Raw genomic sequence first — 20,660 nt, 5'->3', positions numbered from 1 at the left:
GGCGCGCTGTGGGAGGGGCCGTGAGTGGGGAGCAGAGCTTTTGCCGAGCCGGTCCATAGCTCCCTCTTCTCACACACCCACCTGATGAGCGCTGCGTCGACACACTTTGATTCCTGAGTTGCTTGCACTGCTGGGGATCGCCACGAGGTACGTCTGCGACCGGAATAGCCCACCGAGAAAGTGCATTCCTGCGATGAATTCCAACTCCATGGAGTGTGTGGTTTTCCTGTCCGCTGACTGAGCGGCGCGACGAGCCTCCCTGCCGAACTGTCTGCCATGGAGGACAACTATTACGAAGGTTCCTACGTGGTGAGTTCAATCCATTCCACGTCGCTCTGGAAGCGAACTCGGACCAAACGCGGCTCAGTGTCCAGGGAGGAGAGTTCCAACCAGCATCTCTTTGCGATGTGCGGAGAGACGGGGTGCGGGGACGTGTCTGAAGGGGTGGCTCCGTTATCAGAATGGAGAGGTCAGTTCAAAGCGAATGATTGACCTTCCCCTCTCCCCCTTCAAAGCTCAAAGTAAAGTTAATATCAAAGTACATACAGTATATGTCACCGTATAGTACCCTGAGATTCATTTCCTTGCGCGTATTCACAGTAAATAGAGAAAAAACACAATAGAATTTAAAAAACCGCACACGACACGGACAAACAACCAATGTGCAAAAGCTAACAGAATGCGCAAACACAAAAGGAAAAAAACATACTTATACTGATAAATAAAATGATGACTATTGGGAACATGAGTTGCAGGGTCATTGAAAGTGAGCCTATAGGTTGTGGAATCAGTGCTGGGGCGAGTGAAGTTACCTCCTCTGGTTCAAGAGCCTGATGGCTGAGGGGTAATAGCTGTTCCAGAACCTGGTGGTGCGAGTCCTGAGGCTCTCGTACTTCTTCCTGATGGCAAGAGTGGGAAGAGAGCATGTCGTGTGTGGTGGGAGTCCCTGATGATGGATGCTGCTTTCCTACGACAGCGTTTCATGTAGATGTGCTCAGTGGTGGGGAGCGCTTTACCCGTGATGGATGGGACTGTATCCACTATCTTTTGTATGATTTTCCGTTCAAGGGGCTTGGTATTTTCATACCAGGCTGTGATGCAGTCAGTCAGTATACTCTCCACCACACATCTACAGGAGTTTGTCAAAGTTTTCTCTCATGCGGAATCTTTGCAAATCTGTAACCAAGTAGAGGTGCTGCCGTGCTTTTTCGTCATTGCGCTTGTGTACCGGGCCCAGGACAGTTCTCCGAGATAATATCACCAAGGAATTTAAAGCTGCCGACCCTCCACCTCGGATGAGGACTGGCCATAGACCTTTAGTTTCCTTCTCCTGAACTCATTAATCCGACCAGAGATGCCGGAAATCCGAGCAACACACGCAAAACGCCGGAGGAACTCAGCAGGCCAGACAGCGTCTATGGAAAAAAAGTACAGTAGACGATTCGGGCCGAGACGCTTCAGCAGGACTGGATTTTTTTTAAAAAGTGAGGAGTAGATGAAGGAAGGGGGAGGGAAGAGAGAAAAACAAGGTGAAACGTGGGGGGGGGGGTTGAAGAAAAGGGCTGGGAAGTTGCTTGGTGAAAGAGATACAGGGCTGGAGAAGAGGGAATATAATAGGAGACGACAGAAGTCTTGGAAGAAAGAAAAGGGGGAAGAGCACCAGAGGGAGCCGATGGGCGGGCAAGGAGATAAGGTGAGAAAGGGGAGGGGGGATGAGGAATGGTGAGGTGAGGGGGGGCATTACCGGAAGATGGAGAAATCGATGTTCATACCACTTCTTCTGCTGGACATACACCTCTTCCCTCACCGCTCTTCAGGGCCCCAAAATGTCCTTTCAGGTGAGGTGACACTTCACCTGTGACTCCATTGGATCCGCTACTGTGTCCGGTGCTCCCGATGTGGCCTCCTGTATATCGGTGAAACCCAACGTAGTTCGACAGATTGCTTCGCGGGGCACCTACGGCCAGAAAAAGCGGGATCTTCCAGTGGCCACCCATTTTAGTTCCACTTTCCATTCCCATTCCGTTATGTCAATCCATTACTGTCGCGATGAGGCCCCACTCAGGTTGGAGTGAAAAAACACCTTATATTCCGTCTGGGTAGCCTCCAACCAGGTGGCATGAACATTGACTTCTCGCACTTCCGGTAATGCCCCCCCCCACCACCATTCCCCTTTTCCCTCTCAGCTTATCCCCTTGCCTGCCGATGGCCTCCCTCTGGTGCCCCCCCCCGTTTTCTTTCTCCATGACCTTCTGTCCTCTCCTATTAGATCCCCTTCTCCAGCCCTGTACCTCTTTCACCAATCAACTTCCCAGCTCTATACTTTATCTCCCTCCCGTTTCACCTATCATCTTTGTGTTTCTCCCTCCCCTCCCCCATTCTTTAATTCTACTCCTCAACTTTTTTTCTCCTGTCCTGCTGAAGAGTCTCGGCACAAAACGTCGACTGTCCTCTTTTCCATAGATGCTGCCTGGCCTGCTGAGTTCCTCCAGCATTTTGTGTCTGTTGCTTTTTCTGTTTCCATACCAGGCTTTGATGTAGCCAGTCTGTCTACTCTGCAACGTGCACCTATAGCCCTTGAAAGGACGTAAATCCTGTTCTATACTCATTATCGTCGTTCCTGAAGGTTTAGTCTACCCAGGCATCACTTTCTATACTCCACCACAGATTGTATATGTCACCAGTTTAACGCCAGCGGCTGTTATCTCCCCAGGTAAAGCCACAGCAGATAAGATATTACAGTCGAGATATGACTAAACTCTCGTCAGAAATTTCCAAACACTACAATCGAACATTCAGAATGAATATCGTTCAGTTTTCTCTTTCTCTTTCGCCGTCCTTGTAACCACGTTGTGACTCACAGGACAGAGGGTCTTGATTTTACCCCTTCAGCTATTAAAAATTGCGATCCAGTCGAGGTTTCACCCTTTGTGCCCCACCGACTCTGATGCTGTTCACTCGCGTTCGGTCCATCCCCTTCTCTGCCTCTGCCGTTCCAGTGTTCGCTCGAGTACTCTTCCAGTGCGGTGAGAGTCTCTGCCACCCCCACGCTAACAGGAAATGCCCTTAGATCCCAAAGCACACCCCCCCCGTGAGAGAAATAAAGTTCTTTACACCCTCTCAACACCTCCTACCCAATGCCCCAAACCTTTCGTTTCATCCCTCTCCCACGGGGGAAGTTTCCGTCTCTCCCTGTCATAATGTTATCCCACCTCCAGCAGGCCTGCCTGCCCACCTCCGCTCCAGGGGGAACAGACCCAGCCTCTCTCTTCTCCCCTCGTCACTGGAACCGTTCCGTCCCGAGCAAAGTCTCGGGGAATCTTCTTTTGCAGGTTGGTTCTTTGTCAGTCTTTGTTTATGTATTCTTTTCCCCACCAATTCTACTGTATTTCTTTATTTTCCTGTAAATGACTGCAAGAAAATGAACCTCAAGGCAGTATGTGGTGATATACCTAACCAAGTGGCCACTGAGCGTGTGTACATGGTCACAAGGCTCGATGTGTTGTGCTTTCAGAGATGCTCCTCTACAAACCACGCGTGCTTATTTGAGTTACTGTCGCATTCCTGTCAGTTTGAACCGATCTGGCTATTCTCCTCTGCCCTCTCTCATTACTGAGGCTCTCTCACCCACAGAGTTGCTGGTCACTGAATTTTGTTTTGTTTTCCCCACAATTCTCTGTAAACTCTGCTGTGTGTGTGAAAATCCAGGAGATCAGCAGTTTCTGAGATACTCAAACCACCTCGTCTCGAACCAGCAATCATCCCATGGTCAAAATTACATAGATCACATTTTTGTCCCATTTTGATGTTTGGTCTGAGCAACAACTGAACCCTTTGACTATGACTGCATGCTTTTAACCATTGAATTGCAGCCAATAGCCAGAATGATTGTCTGGTTAGATATTTGCCTCAAACCTCAAAGTAAATCTATTATCAAGGTACATATATGTCACCACGTACAACCCTTAGATTCATTTTCCTGTGGGCATTCACAGTAAATACAAAGGAACATACATAATAAGGAGGAGAGGAAGGAGGAGAGGCAATAAATATTGAGAACATGAGATGAAGCATCCTTGAAAGTGAGTCCAGAGGTTGTGGAACAATTCAGTGTTAGGGTGAGTGAAGTTATCACCTTTGGGTGCAGAGCCTGATGGATGACTGTTCCTGAACCTGATAGTGTGGGTTCCAAGGCCCTTGCACCTCCCTGCTGAATACAGCTTCAGAAGAGAGCTTTGGTAATAAATTTACTTTGACTTTGAATGTCCTCCACACCCTCTGATCTCCTCCCTATAGCGTGGTGACCAGGACCTCAAGCAGTGTTCCAGCTCCCTTCCATTAAACTCAACCCCCTCATATTATCCCTATCCATCCCTTCCCTGCATGTTCACATGTTTATCTAAATGCCTCTGAAATGTTGATGTTGTATCTGTGTTCTCCAGCTCATTCCAGGTACCCACCACTCTGTGAAATAAAACTGCACCATACACCTTAAATTAACACCCCCCCCCCCCATTTAATTGCATGCCCTCTAATATCAAACATTTCATCCCTGGGATAAAGGATCTTTTCTCTCTATGCCTCTCATATTCTTAGAAACCTCTATCAGGTCTCCCATCAGTCTCCACCTCTCTGGGGAAAACAACCCAAGTTGGTGCAACCTCTTCTTGTAGCACATGCCTCATCTGGGCAGGTCTCTGCAGCCTGTTTGAAGCCCCACATCCCTCCTATGATGGTGCAACCAGATCTGCACACAACACTGTGTGGTTTAACTGAAGTTTTATACAGCTGCAAAATGACTTCTTGACTCATATATAACTAACGCCCTAACAAATGGGGGAAGCATGCTGTAGGCCTTCTTTACCACCCCGTCTATGTTAGCACCCCGTCTACCATTTTCAAGGAGCTACCATTATTATAATTTTTTTATTATGTATATCACCTGCTTTCTCTGTATTTTCACAATTTATTGTCTTTTGCACATGGGCCATTTGTCAGCTTTTCACTGATTCTATTGTGTTTCTTTGTATTTACTGTGAATGCCCACAAGAAAACGAATCTCAGGGTTGTATATGGTGATATCTATGTACTTTGATAGTTTTAGTTCAACTTTATTGTATGTATGTACAGTGAGAATACAACCAAAATAAAACAAAGTTCCTCTGGACCACGGCGCACCTACACAACATATATCACACACAGCATATAAAACAAAATATTCCACTATAAATAGGTCAATAAAATATCTCATTGGTGGCAGCCTGTGGGAGGTAACTGTTACCCAGTGCAGCAGTCCTAGCCCTGATGCTCCTGTACCTCCTTCTTGATGATAGTGGGTCAAAGAGGTTCTGGGATGGGTGGTAGGGATCTTCAGCAATGCTTTGGCCCTTTTCATTGACCTTTGAACAATGTGCTGGGACCTCTGCTGTTTGTGATGTACATAAATGACCTGGGTGAAAATGGAGATGGATGGATTACTAAGTTTGTGGATCACACTGAGACTGGTGGTATTGTGGGTAATGGAGAAGACTGGCAAAGAACATCGTGCGATATAGATCAGATGCAAATTTGGTCAGAGAAATGAGATGGAGTTTAACCCAGATAAATGTGAGGTGTTGCTCCTTGGTAGGGCAAATGCAAGGAGACAGTACACTGATAAGGGCAAGATCCTTCACTGTGTTGCTGAGCAGAGAGATCTTGGGATCCAATTTCATAGCTCTATGAAGTGGCTACACAGGTCAATACGGTGGTTAAGAAGGCTTATGGAATGCTTGCTTTTGAGTTGAGGCAGAGTTCAAAAGTCAAGAGGTTATTTTGCAACTTTATAAAACCCTGGTTAGGCCACATCTGGAGTATTGCATACAGTTCTGGTCACCTCATAATAGAAAGGATTTTGAGGCTTTGGAGAGTGTGCAGAAGAAGTTTACCTGGATGCTGCCTGGTTTAGAGGGCAGATGCTGTCATAAGAGGCTGGATAAACTTGGGTTGTTTTCTCTGAAGCACCAGAGGCCGAGAGGAGACTTGATAGAGGCTTATAAGATTATGCGAGGCAGAGATAGAGTGAACAGAGTGTATCTGTCTCCCAGGGGTGGGATGTCCAACACCAGACAGTTTGCATTGAAGGTGAGAGGGGGTAAGTGCAAAGGGAATGTGAGGGGAAAGTTTTTCCACTCAGAGTGCTGGAGCCTGGAATGTGCTGCCTGGTATGGTGGCAGAGGTAAATACATTAGAGGATTTTAAGAGCCACTTGGATAGGCAGATGGATGTGAGCGAGATAGGGGAATCTGGACATGGTGTAGGTCAGAGGGATCAGGGTTTGGGTGTTTTTGTTTGCTTTTTAGCTGGTTCAGCACAGCATTGTGGACGAGGCCCGTCCCTGTGCTGTACTCCTCTGGGTTCTACGTTCCATACGTACCGGGAACCCAAGATCCTTCTGTACATCAGATAAATAAAGATCAAGGTGATTCGAGGATTGGAGAGGAGCAACATGGTAATTTTTGGATTGGGGAACTTACTAGTGGGACAGGATTGGTTCCAGGGCCTTGAATGCATCCTGTGATGCTGCTGCAAGTAGGTTGTTCATTGCACCTGTGAACATGGACTTGTGTACATCTCAATGAAATTGACATTGATTTTGAACATTTAAAAAATATACTGTCTTGTATGGCTTCACTGTTTTCCATGGCCCTGTCCATTCTCTTATCCTATCAATATCCCTCCCTGGACCTCCTTCACAGCTTCACATCATCCACAAACTTGGAAATATGACACTTGATGCTTTGTTCAGATTAAGCTCCCCCGCTCTTCTGGGTGAAGGAATCTCTCCTGTGTCCAACACAAACTGCTGAGCCCTCATTCTCAGACAGGGACCCCTAGTCCTGGACTCCCTAGCCAGGGTGAACCCCCCTCCCCATATCACACCTACCCTATTAAGGGTTTTGTATCTCATTCTCCCAAACAGCGGGTCCCACCCTCAACCGATTAACCTTGTCCCCAGATAAATAAATTGATCTGGTAACCCTTCACCCCTTTCCCTCCCTCTATGGGGAGTCCATCCTTCCTCATGGAGGGAGACCAGACTCTGCACAATATTAGCACTCATGTCCAGAGGACTAAAATATAAAAGCAAAGATGTAACACTGAGGCTTTATGATGCAGTGGTCAGACCACATATAGAGCACTGAGCAGTTTAGTGCCTCGTATCTAGAAAAGGAAGGGCCCAGAGGAGGTTTACAAGAATGATTCTAGGAATGAATGGGTTAATGTGTGAGGAGCATTTGATGGCTCTGGCCTGTACTCACTGCAGATTAGTAGAATGAGGGGTCTCTCATTGAAACCTATCAAATGTTGAAAGGCCTGAATAGAGTGGACGTGAAGGGGATGTTTTCTATAGTGGGTGAGCCTAGGACCAGAGGGGACAGTCTCAGAATGGAAGGACATCCCTTCAGAACAGGAATGAGGAGGAATTTCTTCAACCTCTGCCCTCTTGTTTTTAAACACCCTGTCCCTGGGGGGAAAAAAAGACTGTGGTTTCACTCTGTCTGTGCCTGTTGTGATCTTATATTTCTCTGTCAGGTCACTCCTCAATGTCCTACTCTGCAGGGAATAAAATCCAACTCTACACAAGCTCTCCTTGTAACTTGGGCCCCCAAGTCCAGGCAACTTCCTGGAAAATCTTTTCTGTACTCTTTCTAGTTAATGGCAGGTATTGGTATTGGATTATTTGTTTATTTATTCATTGAGATACAGCATGAAACCAACCCTTTGAGCCACGTCCCCAATTTAATCTAGCCTAACCGTGGGACAGTCTAAAATGCCCAATTTACTAACAACACACATCAAAGTTGCTGGTGAACACAGCAGGCCAGGCAGCATCTCTAGGAAGAGGTGCAGTCGATGTTTCAGGCTGAGACCTTTCGTCAGGACTAACTGAAGGAAGAGTTAGTAAGAGATTGAAAGTGGGAGGGGGAGGGGGAGATCCAAAATGATAGGAGAAGACAAGAGGGGGAAGGATGGAGCCAAGAGCTGGACAGGTGATTGGCAAAGGGATATGAGAGGATCATTGGACAGGAGGCCCAGGGAGAAGGAAAAGGAGAAAGGGGGGGGGAAAGCCCGGAGGATGGGCAAGGGGTCAGAGGGACAGAGGGAGAAAAAGGAGAGAGTGAGAGAAAGAATGTGTGTATATAAATAAATAACGGATGGGGTACGAGGGGGGAGGTGGGACATTAGCGGAAGTTAGAGAAGTCAATGTTCAGGCCATCAGGTTGGAGGCGACCCAGACGAATATAAGGTGTAGTTCCTCCAACCTGAGTGTGGCTTCACCTTTACAGTAGAGGAGGCAGTGGATGGACATATCAGAATGGGAATGGGACGTGGAATTAAAATGTGTGGCCACCGGGAGATCCTGCTTTCTCTGGCGGACAGAGTGTAGGTGTGTGTTGCTTGAATTTCCAGCATCTGCAGAATTCCTCATGTTTACAATTAATTTACTAATTGGTACACCTTTAAACTGTGAGAGGAAACCAGACCACCCAGAAAAAACCCACGCATTCAACACTGAGACGTACAGACAACGTCAGAATTGAACTCTGAACTGCAGCAGCCCGAGTTGTAATCGCCTCGCACTCTACCGTGCACCAAGATACAGTGAGAAGCTTATCTTGTGTACTGTTCATTACACAATGCAGCAGTGACCAGAACTATACACAGTAAATCAATTTCTAAACGATCCGTGAACCCATTAAATCTGCTTCGCTATTCCTGTTTTAAATTATTTATTTTTGTAAGAGAAATTTGCAGTGTTTTTCCGTTGTTTTCTCTTTATGCACTACTTATTTATTTTCATTTATTATATATTTCTTATTATAGTTTATAATTATTATGTATTGCATTGTGCTGCTGCTGAAAACCAACAAATTTCACCACAGACGCCAGTAATATTGAACTAGATCTGGATTCTGTACTCCTGCAGCAAAGCAAAGCTCAAGATATCTCACACTCGCGGCTTCCCACCGGTCCGACTTGCCACGGCGGTCGATCGTCTTCCCACCTGGAAGTTGCGGTGGGGGGGCGGGGGAGATGGATCGGGTGCGGGTGGATCCCAGAAGAAGTCCTTCTACAAGGCCGCCTTTCCCTTCCACATTGGGGATCTTCCGTACGGGCTGCCGCGCAGAGCATTTTAACAGCTGAAGTTCTAGTTGAATTGTCGTTCGTCCACACACAAGTATTCAACAAATTTGCAAAATACACAGAACAGAGAATATTACAGCACAGTACAGGCCTTTGGGCCCATGATGTTGTGTCAACCCGTTCTGAGATTAATCTAGCCCTTCATAGTCCTCCGTTTTTCTGTCAACCATTTACCTGTGTCCCTAATGTATCAGCCTCTATCACTACTCCCGGCAGGGCGTTCCACACGTCCACCACTCTTTGTGTAAGATAATAAACCTACCTCTGACATCCCACCTACACTTCCCTCCAATCAGCTTAAAATGATGCACACTCATATCTGCCATTTCTGCGGGGAAAAGTCTCTAGCTGCCCACTTGATCTATGTGTTCATGGAGGCAATGATTATATTTATTTTTAAATAATCTATCGTAATAGAGGAGTAGGAGAATGGGCAAAGAAGTGGCAGATGGAATACAGCGTTGGGAAGTGTATGATCTTTGGTAGAAGGAGTAAAGGTGTAGACTATTTTCTAAATGGGGAGAAAATTCAGAAATCAGAAGTGCTTGGGAATCCTCGCACAAAATTCCTGAAGGTTAACTTGCAAGTTGCCTCGGTGGTGAGGAAACAAATACAACGTTAGCATTCATTTTAAGAGGACTAGAATACAAATGCAAGGATGTAATGCTGAGGCCCTATAAGGCATTGGTCAGACTGCATTGTCAACAGTTTTATCTAAGAAAGGATGTGCTGGCATTGGAGAGCATCCAGAGGAGTTTTATGAGAATGATGCTGGGAATGAAAGGGTTAATGAAGAGTGTTAGTTGGTTCTGGGCCTGTACTCAATGACATTGATAAGAATGTGTGGGGGGGGGGGGGGGAGGAGGATGATAAACCAACAGAATATTGAAAGGCCCAGATCGAGTGGATATGGAGAGGATGTTTCCTGCAGTAGGGGAGTCAAGGTTTCACAATGGGGGCATTAGGAATGGACCCAAATGCAAGACACAGACACTGAAGAACAAGGAACAGGACTTGACTAGAGTAGGGATGTGACAGGATACAGACAAGGAGCAGGGACAAGAACGCAGACTTGGGCTTGGACTCCGAGCCAGAGACTGGACAAGGACCCAGAACCTGGGTCTTGCCTCGGGCTCGGGCCCCAGAACCAGGCAAGGACATGACATGACTGCAGGACTGGAGGCTGGGGTCTTGAGGCTTGAGGCTTGGAGACCGGCTTGGGGTCTTGAGGCTTGGAATGTGGAGGCTGATAACTCAGAGGCTGGAACTTGGAGACAGACATCGACATGGAGCCAGGACTTATCCTTCGAAAAGCTGGGACTCATCTTCAATACGACACCAACATGAGACAGGACAGGACAGAGACATAGAGCCAGGACTTATACTTAGACAAATCGGGACTCAACTTCATCTCCACACCAAGGTGGGACAGGACCACCAGTCAGGTAATGGCAGAACAGCCAGGCTTGCCCCAACAGAGGCAAAGACAAGACAAGACAGGACTCCGGCAGGGCAACGGCAGAACGGCCTGACTTACCCCACAGAGGCGAGGACAAGAAGAGACAAACACCAAAGAACGACAAACAGTTCCATCTCTGCATTGGCAATTGAACTCAACAGTGGAGTCAGGCGAGGCATCCAGGCAGACGGTCAGGCGAGGCATCCAGGCAGACGGTCAGGCGAGGCATCCAGGCAGACGGTCAGGCAGACAGTCAGGCAGGGTATGCAGGCAGAGAGTCAGGCAAGAAGGAACAGGACAGTCCAGCAGGAAATCCCTCGTTTGAAGAGGTATTTATGTCTCAGCCCCAAAACGAGAATCATGTGCCTACAACTGAAGCTGGGGGAAACTAGAAACCCTGGAATAAGGAGCTATGGACCGGACCCTGAACCGGAATACAGATTTCACGGACTGGACCATGACACTAGGTCCAGATAGCATAGCTTCAGAATAGAAATGAGGAAGTATTTCATTCGCCAGAGGGTAACAGATCTGTGGAATTTACTGCCACAGACAGCTGTGGAGACCAAGTCATTGGGTATATTTAAAGTGGTGATTGATAGGTTCTTGATTCGTCAGGGTATTACTCATGTGACAGGAAGAAGGGAGGAGAGTGGGTATGAGAGGGAGCTTATTTCTGCTCCTATGACTTATGGTCTTATGACTCATGGGCCATACAGGAATCTAATGGAGGAGGGATATAATCTGTTCTTGAATCACTGAGTGCTTCTTCAGGCTCCTGTACCTTCTCCCTGACGATAGAAATGAGGAGAGGGCAAATTCTTTTTGCTCAGGCTGGATGGAAGGTCATACGTTTCGGGTGGAAGGTGAAATGCTTAAGAGGAACCAAGAGGGAGCTTCCTCACGCAGAAGGTGGTGCAAGTGGTGGATACTGGTTCAATTTTAATTACGCATGGGAACATGCAGGGATATGGTTCAGGTGCAGAGAGGTGGGACGATGCAGAAATCAAATCAACATGGACTAGATGGGCCAAAGGGTCTGTTTCTGTGCTATAGTGCTCCATGACTATACGTCCAGTATTGTGAGGTTCCTTAGTGAAGGATGCCACCTCAAATGAAGATGTCCTCAATGGTGGGGAGGGTTATGCTGGCTGACTTACAGCACTCTGCAACCTCTTGGAATCCTGTGCTTTGGAGCCTCCATTCCAGACGTCGATGCAACCAGTCAGATTGACCTGCAGGGTACATCTGTAGAAAATTGTAAGAGTCTTTGGTGACATACCAAATCCCATGGAAATGTTCCTGCTCTTTCTGCAGTGGATTAAATACGTCCTGGACCAGGATGGTGATATTGTCATTTGATGTTTGAATATGGAAGATAGAACATAGAGCAGTATAGCACAGGAATAGGATCTTCTGCCCATGAAGTTGTAGCAAAATAATGACATCTCATTCCCTCCACCTTCACAATGTCTTTATCCTTGCACATTGAAGTGCCTGTGTAAAAGCCTCTTAAACTCCTCTATCGTATTTACATCTACCACTACCCTGGCAGCACATTCCAGGCATCCACTACTCTCTGTGTTTAAAAAAATGCCCTGCACATCTCCTTAGCCCCTCTCATCTTAACTATGTGCCCTCAAGTATTAGACATGTTCACCTTAGGATAAAGATACCAGCCATCTACCCTATCTATGCCTCTCATAATTTTATAAACCTCTCTCAGAGCTCCGCTCCATCACTGCCACTCCAGAGCAAACAACCCAGGTTTGTCCAAGAGTGCATCTTCTCTAATCCAGGCAGCATCCTGGTGACCCTCTCCAAAGCCTCCTCACATTTCCTGAACCAGCAAGAATGCCACCGTCAGTGGTATCTACAAGAGGCTGCTTCAAGAAGGCAACATCCATTATCAAAGATCCCTCACCATCTGGGCCACACCATATTCTCACAGCTCCCATCGGCCAGGAGGTACAGAAGCCTGAAGTCCCACATCACCCAGTCACGAACAGCTACTTCCCTTCAACCATTCAGTTATTGAACAAACCAGCATAACCCTAACCACTGTCTCAGTACAGCAACACCGTGACCACTTTGCACTACAATAGGCACTTTTTTTTAATTCTAATTTTGTTATTTCTTGTAAAAGTTGTTCATAACTCATATACCATTTAGCAGCACCATGATCACTTTGCACTAAAATTGACTTTTCTATTGTAATTGTGTTTTCTTGTAAAGATTATGAATGATTTATGTTTTTTTTGTGAATGATGCTCTGTGTATGTGATGCTGCTGCAAGTATGTTTTTATTGCACCTGTGCATACATGTATCTGTGTATATGACAATAAACTTGATTTTGACATTGTAATGTGGCAAATAGAATTAATGATGACTTTACCATTCAGAAATGGTCATTGTGGTTTGTAGTACTTTGATGCTATTTCTGTGAGGCCACGTTAGTTGTCCAAGACATTGGTGAGGCTGCACTTGGAGACTTGTGTTCAGTTTTGGTCGACCTTCAATAGGAAAGCTGCCATTAAGTTGGAAAGAGTGAAGATAAGATTTATGAGGATGTTGCCAGTACTTGAAGGACTAAGTTATGGAAGGAGATTGGACAGGAGGGGATTTTTTACACTGGACTGTAAGAAACTGAGGCGTGACCTGATAAGGGTGTATAAAATCATGAGGGCCATTTGTAGGGTGAATGTGCACAGTTTTTCCCAGAGTTGTGGAATCAAGAACTAGAAGGTTTGGGTTTAAGGTGAGAAGGGAAAAACCTTAAAAGCAACCTGAGGGGCCATATTTTCACCCATTTACCACATTACCACATTTGGTATGTGAAATCAGCTGCCAGAGGAAGTAGTTGAGGCAGGAATTTTAACAACACTGAAAGGACACTTGTACAGATACATGCAAACACGAGGAAATCTGCAGATGCTGGAACTTCAAGCAACACGCATAAAAGTTGCTGGTTGTGTCCGAGTCCTGACGAAGGGTCTCGGCCCGAAACGTCAACTGTACCTCTTCCTGCAGGTGCTGCCTGGCCTGCTGCGTTCACCAGCAACTTTTATGTGTGTTGCTTGTACAGGTACATGGATTGGAAAGATTTAGAGGGATATAGGCCAAATGCGGACAAATGGGACTGCCTCAGACTGGGCATCTGGACTGTACTTACTCTGTAGCAGTTACACTTTATCCTGCATTCTGTTATTTTGTACTACCTCAATACACTGGCGTGATGAAATGATCTGTATGGATGGCGGGGAAAACGAAGTTTTTCACTCTTGGTACCTGTGACAGTAATAGACCAATTGATTTGGACAGCATTTGTGGTGAAGATGCTGACCAATGATGCAATGATCTGCTTTAGTAATTTCGGAGAGAATCACCTCCCATATCTCCCACCATCGGTAGCATCTACAGGAGACACTGCTTAAAAAGGCAACATCCATCATCAAAGATCCCCACCATCCGGGCCATGCCAACACCTCACAGCTCCCATCGGGCAGGAGGTACGGAAGCCTGAAGTCCCACATCACCAGGTTCAGGAATAGCTACTTCCCTTCATCCATTCAGTTCTTAAGTCATCAGCAGTACCCTTACCAATGCCTCAGTGTGATAAATTGGTAAAATGGCTTATTATCATCACTGCATATGGTTCTGTTCATCCCATTATAGGAAGGATTTGCAGAAGAGGTTTATCAGGATACTGCCTGGATTAAAAGACTATAACGAAATATTAGACAACTTGTGTTGTTTTCCCTGGATTGGTGGAGACTGAGGGGAGATCTGATAGAGGTTTATAAGATTATGAGGGGCATAGATAGAGCAGACAGAAAGTATCTTTTCTCCATGACTGAAATGTCTAATACCAGGGAGCATGTATTTAAAGTGAGAGCGGGTCATTTCAAAGGAGATGTGAGGGACAAGTTTTTTACAAAGAGAGAGGTGGGTGCCTGGGGTGGTGGTAGAGGCAGATACAATAGAGACATTTAGATAGGCACGTGAATGTGAGGAAAATGGAAGGATATGAACATTGTGTAGGAAGAAGGGATTAGTGCAGTTGGCAATTCACAATACAGGTGACCCAGGTTCAATTCCCACCACTGACTGTAAGGAGTTTGTATGTTCTCCCCGTGACCATAGGGGTTTCCTCTGGGTGCTACGGTGTCCTCCCACAGTCCAAAGACGTACCAGTTGGTAAGGTAATTAGTCATTGTAAATTGTCCCATAACTAGGCTCGGATTAAATCAGGGGATTGCTGGGCGGCGCGGCTGGAAGGCCGGAAAGGCTTACTTCGCTCTGGAGCTTAATAAGTAAATATATTGCTATTTAATCGGTTTGACACAACTTTGTGGGCGAAAGGGCCTGTTCCTGTAATGTGATGTTCGATGTTCAGTGTACCATTTTACAGTGAAAACCTTGTCTAGCACACCACCCTTTCAGACCTTTTCATTACAAAAGTGTGCCCAGGTAGAACACGAGAAAAGCATCCATGGAGTGTTACAGTTACAGAGACAGTGCAGCGCGGCAGACAGTGAGGTGCTAAGGCCACCGTGAGGGAGATTGTGAGGACAAGAGTCCATCTCATGGTAACCGTCCTGCTGAAGGGTCTTGGCCGAAGCGTGGACTGTCCTCTTTTCCATAGATACCGCCTGGCCTGCTGAGTTCCTCCAGCATTCGTGTGCGCTGCTCGGAAATACCAGGCACAAACCCAAGACAGGCAACATTTATGGAGGGGAATTAACAAGCTGAGCCCCTTCATTGGAACTGAGAAGAAAGGAGGGGCAGAAGCCAAAATATGAAGATGGGAGTTTTGTTTTAATTGCGTTTTTCTTGTAAAAGTTGTGTAAAGTTGTTTTTATCTTGTGAAAGTTTCATCTCTGATACTGTGTGCCTGCGATGCTGCTGCAAAAAAAGTTTTTCATTACGCACAGGTATCTGTGCATATGGCATTGTATTAGACTTTTACTCTTTGAACCCTCTCCCCCTCAGGATACCGACATATTGAACAACCTGACCCTATACGGATTCAACGACTGGCTGAATTTCACCGGGGACCCTTGCCAGGACGCGGCGCCCTGTGGCGTGGAGCCGTGCGTCGCCAGCGGGCACGGGGGAGGTGACAGGAGCGACCGGACTTCCCAACGAGTGCTGCTGTCCGTCTTGTATCTGATCGTCTTCCTGGTGGGATCTGTCAGCAACGGGCTGGTGCTAGTCGTTGTGTTGTCGGAACGCGGCCGTCGCCACCGCCGGCAGTCCTCCATGGAGGTCTTCATGGCGCACCTAGCCCTTGCCGACCTGATTCTGGCTACAAGCCTCCCCTTCTGGGCGGTGGATGAGGCTTGGGGCTGGATCTTCGGCTGGGTGTCCTGCAAGCTGGTCGGCGCGCTGTACAACCTCAGCTTCTACAGCAGCCTCTACGCGCTCGTGTGCATCAGCTTCGAGCGGCGCCTGGCGGTCGTGCGCTCCGCCCCGACGCGGCCCCGGCACCTGGGGCATTCCATTGGCGCTCGGGTCGCCAGCCTCGCCGTCTGGCTGACCTGCCTCCTGCTAACCGTGCCTGATTTCGTCTACCTGCGGCTCGTGCCGTTCAACGGGGGCTCCCTACAGTGTGTGCATCATTACGGGAAGGAAGGAAACCAGGCTTGGGTGGTGGGCCTCCGCTGCTTCTACCATGCCACCGGCTTCCTGCTGCCGCTGACGATCATGGTTTACTGCTACCTCAGCATCGGACACACCATCCTCCGGGCGAACGGAGCCCGGCGGCGCCGGGAATGGCGGGCGCTGAGGGTAATCGCGGCAGTGGTCCTGGCCTTCCTACTCTGTTGGACTCCGTACAACGTGACGCTCATGTTGGAGACTGTGCACCGGCTGGGCGCTCTGGACCGGGACTGCACCTTTGAGCGGCGAATGGACCTGGCCTACACACTGACCGGCTGCCTGGCTAACCTGCACTGCTGTCTCAACCCCTTCCTCTACGCCTTCGTGGGCATCCGCTTCCGCGGGCAGCTGCACGACCTGCTGCGAGGATGCGTTCGGCGGAACCGGGTCGGGACCTGGCGGAGGGACTGGAGCGGCCGCAGCCGTAACTCCACTGTGTCCGGCGGCAGCGAGCTGGGCAACACGTCCAACTCCTGGATCTGAAATTTGGAGGGGCCAAAACACAAACCCATCCTTCCACCCCACACCCACACACACTTCCGCACCCCAACTCACACTTCCACACCCCCCACACACACTCACACTTCCGCACCCCACACACACACTCACACTTCCGCACCCCCCACACACACGCGCTTACACTTCCGCACCCCCCACACACACACGCTTACACTTCCGCACCCCCCCACACACACTCACACTTCCTCAACCCACACCCACACACACTCACACTTCCGCACCCCCGACACACACACACACACACTCACACTTCCGCACCCCCACACACACACACACTCACCCTCCACACACCCTCACACATACTCACACATCCCACACACACTCGCACACTCGTACGTGCACACACACACTCACTTCCGCACCCCCCACACACACTCACACACTCGCAGGTACACACACACACACACACACACACACACACACACACACACACACACACGCACAAACACCTACTCTCATACATGCATAGTCTCTCTCTGTGTCTCTGTCTCTCTCTCTCTCATACACTCTCACACATGCAGACATACACACACAGCATCTGAGGAGGGAGAAAAAAAGAATAGTCAGTGTATTGATTGAAATCCTTCAGGCTTGACACAAAAATGTAGAGCAAGGGAGGCACAGACACAGAGATGGATATGGGGAGGAAGGCAGGGGATCACAGAGATGGGGGGGGGGTGTCACCGAGAACGGGAGGAGTGTCGGGAAGGTAAAGGTCACAGAGACAAGGAAGTGTATAGGGCCTGGAGGGGGTTACATAGACGAGGAGGGGTGTAGGAGCTGGAGGGGCTCAGAGACTGGGAGGAGTGTAGGGAAAGGAGGGGGTCATAAAGATGGGAGGGAGAGTGTCACAGAGATGTGGAGGGGTGCAGGGGCAAGAGTGGGTCACAGAGGTGAGGAGGGGTGCAGGGTTTGAAAGCAGGATTTTGACCCAAGGGGTCGACCGTGCTGCCCTCATAGATGCCCCTTGAGCTGCCGAGCTCCTCCATCGGGATTGTTTTCCACTCCTCTTCAAGCCCTTTGCCACCACCGGCAGTCCTTCATGGTGCACCTAGCCTCCCCTCTTCCCAGACTGTTCCCAAGAGTAACAAGAAACCCAGGCCATTTGGAGGCACTGGAGAATTCCTATCGGTGGGGATGAAGAGACCCCCTCCCCCCATTCACTCCACATCCCAGTGAAAGCAGCTTCTCTGATCCTCTGGAATCTTCCGAATGTTGGTGGGAGCTACCCCACCCTCACCTGAGCTCCTGGAACCAGAACCTCTCCACAACCAGATCCCCAGGAACCCATCTTGGACTGAATACAGGGAAAGGTCTTGTTTGTGATCATGGAATTCTGGGGTATCTGGATGGGAGAACTAGGAGAGAGACAAGTTCTTTTCCTGTGGATCTTCAGAGCCACCTTCTCACTGGAGAAGCTAAACATGCAGTTCTGCAGGGATCCAGAAAACACAACATTACAACACGGTACAGGCCCTTCGGCCCACAGTGTTGTGCCTACCCACTCCAAGATCAATCTGACCCTTCCCCCACACATAGCCCTCCACTTTTCTATTATCCACGTGCCTTAAATGTTCCTAATTTATCTGCCTCTACCACCATCTCTATCAGCATCCAATCCATACACACAACACTCCCTCTGTGCTTAAAAAAAACTTCTTGTGACATCCCCCATGCTTACCTTCAACTGTGTTAAATTTATGACCCCTCATATTAATCAATTAAATCCCCGATCAATTCTCCCCCCAATGTGGTTAATAATCCTGGGCTCCTTGAACAAGAATTCAGGAGCGAGGGTGCCCTACTCTATGGTGCTTGGGGTTGTGAGGTTATCTCTTTGGCTGGAAGCCCAGCCAGGTCTCAGTAGGATAATGGACAGCTCTGGAATTCTTTCCAGCTCCTAATGAGGACTTTCCACCAGGTATCCATGAACAATAAAGCCATAATCCTAACAAGGTGGAGAGGCAATTTATTCCTTGTCTGACTCTGGTGCTGGGAACGTTCCAAGGCCAAGGAAGCTGGAATCAGACTGGACCATTGTGCAATATGAAGGAAGCAGCAGAGAACTGAATCAGGAAACTCGGAGGGTTTGAAGGAGCAGGACTGCAGAGAATTGCACACATTAAAGAGAATCCAAATCGGGTTTGTTATCATTAACAACATTTGTGAAATGTGTTGTATTGTGACAGCAGTATAATGCAGGCCTATCAATTACCATAAATAGATAACTAGTGCAAAAGAGGAATAGTGAGGTAGTATTTGTGGGTTTGTTACCCTAGCTGAGGGGTCAGAAACTGTTGAATTGATGAGTGTGGGACTTCAGGCTCTTGTATCACCTCATTGATGGTAGTAATGAGAAGGGAGCTTGCCCCAGATGCTGAGGGTTCTCAGTGATGGATGTTGAGGTGCCTTGAGGTGCCACCTTCTGAAGATACACACACACACAAAATGCTGGTGAACGCAGCAGGCCAGGCAGCATCCATAAGAAGAAATACAGTCGATGTTTCGGGACAAGACCCTTCGTCATGATGGTGGGGAGGGGTCACGGGGTTGTACCTGCGATGGAGCTGGCTGAGCCCACAGCCCTCTGCAGCCTCTTGTGATCATAGGAACTGGAACCTCCATACCAGGCTGTGATGCAACTCCTCCTGTCAAGATACCTGACAGTTTCTCTGATGACTACACCCAACTTCAGCTCCTGACTGACCGGATCAAAGAGTTGGAGCTGGAGTTGGATAAGTCCCCAGGGCCTGACGGAATATTCCCCAGGCTGCTCCATGAGGCGAGGGAAGAGATTGCTGAGCCTCTGGCTAGGATCTTTATGTCCTCATTGTCTACGGGAATGGTACCGGAGGATTGGACGGAGGTCAATGTTGTTCCCTTGTTCAAAAAAGTTAGTAGGGATAGTCCGGGTAATTATAGACCAGTGAGCCTTACGTCTGTGGTGGGAAAGCTGTTGGAAAAGATTCTTAGGGATAGGATTTCTGGGCATTTAAAGAATCATGGTCTGATCAGGGACAGTCAGCATGGCTTTGTGAAGAGCAGATCATGTCTAACAAGCCTGATAGAGTTCTTTGAGGAGGTGACCAGGCATATAGATGAGGGTAGTGCAGTGGATGTGATCTATATGGATTTTAGTAAGGCATTTGACAAGGTTCCACACGGTAGGCTTATTCAGAAAGTCAGAAGGCATGGGATCCAGGGAAGTTTGGCCAGGTGGATTCAGAATTGGCTTGCCTGCAGAAGGCAGAGGGTGGTGGTGGAGGGAGTACATTCAGATAGGAGGATTGTGACTAGTGGTGTCCCACAAGGATCTGTTCTGGGACCTCTACTTTTCGTGATTTTTATTAACGTCCTGGATGTGGAGGTAGAAGGGTGGGTTGGCAAGTTTGCAGACGACAGAAAGGTTGGTGGTGTTGTAGATAGTGTAGAGGATTGTCAAAGATTGCAGAGAGACATTGATAGGATGCAGAAGTGGCAGATGGAGTTCAACCCGGAGAAGTGTGAGGTGGTACACTTTGGAAGGACAAACTCCAAGGCAGAGTACAAAGTAAATGGCAGGATACTTGGTAGTGTAGAGGAGCAGAGGAATCTTGGGGTACATGTCCACAGATCCCTGAAAGTTGCCTCACAGGTGGATAGGGTAGTTAAGAAAGCTTATGGGGTGTTAGGTTTCATAAGTCGAGGGATAGAGTTTAAGAGTCGCGATGTAATGATGCAGCTCTATAAAACTCTGGTTAGACCACACTTGGAGTACTGTGTCCATTCCTGGTCGCCTCACTATAGGAAGGATGTGGAAGCATTAGAAAGGGTACAGAGGAGATCTACCAG

The 20,660-nt window shown here is 48.0% G+C and overlaps 1 protein-coding gene across 1 annotated transcript; it reads left to right on the top strand.

Moving 5' to 3' along the window:
- Positions 1-88: 88 nt before the first annotated feature.
- On the top strand, positions 89-16,926 carry LOC140202288 (C-X-C chemokine receptor type 3-like). The gene is made up of 2 exons (XM_072267184.1): positions 89-309; positions 15,642-16,926. The coding sequence occupies exons 1-2, from the start codon at positions 277-279 to the stop codon at positions 16,791-16,793; spliced, it is 1,185 nt and encodes a 394-aa protein (XP_072123285.1). The 5' UTR covers positions 89-276; the 3' UTR covers positions 16,794-16,926.
- Positions 16,927-20,660: the final 3,734 nt, after the last annotated feature.

This window comes from Mobula birostris, chromosome 8, assembly GCF_030028105.1.
Source record: "Mobula birostris isolate sMobBir1 chromosome 8, sMobBir1.hap1, whole genome shotgun sequence".
Taxonomy (NCBI): Eukaryota; Metazoa; Chordata; class Chondrichthyes; order Myliobatiformes; family Myliobatidae; genus Mobula; species Mobula birostris.
This window is presented reverse-complemented; position numbering and strand designations above follow the sequence as displayed.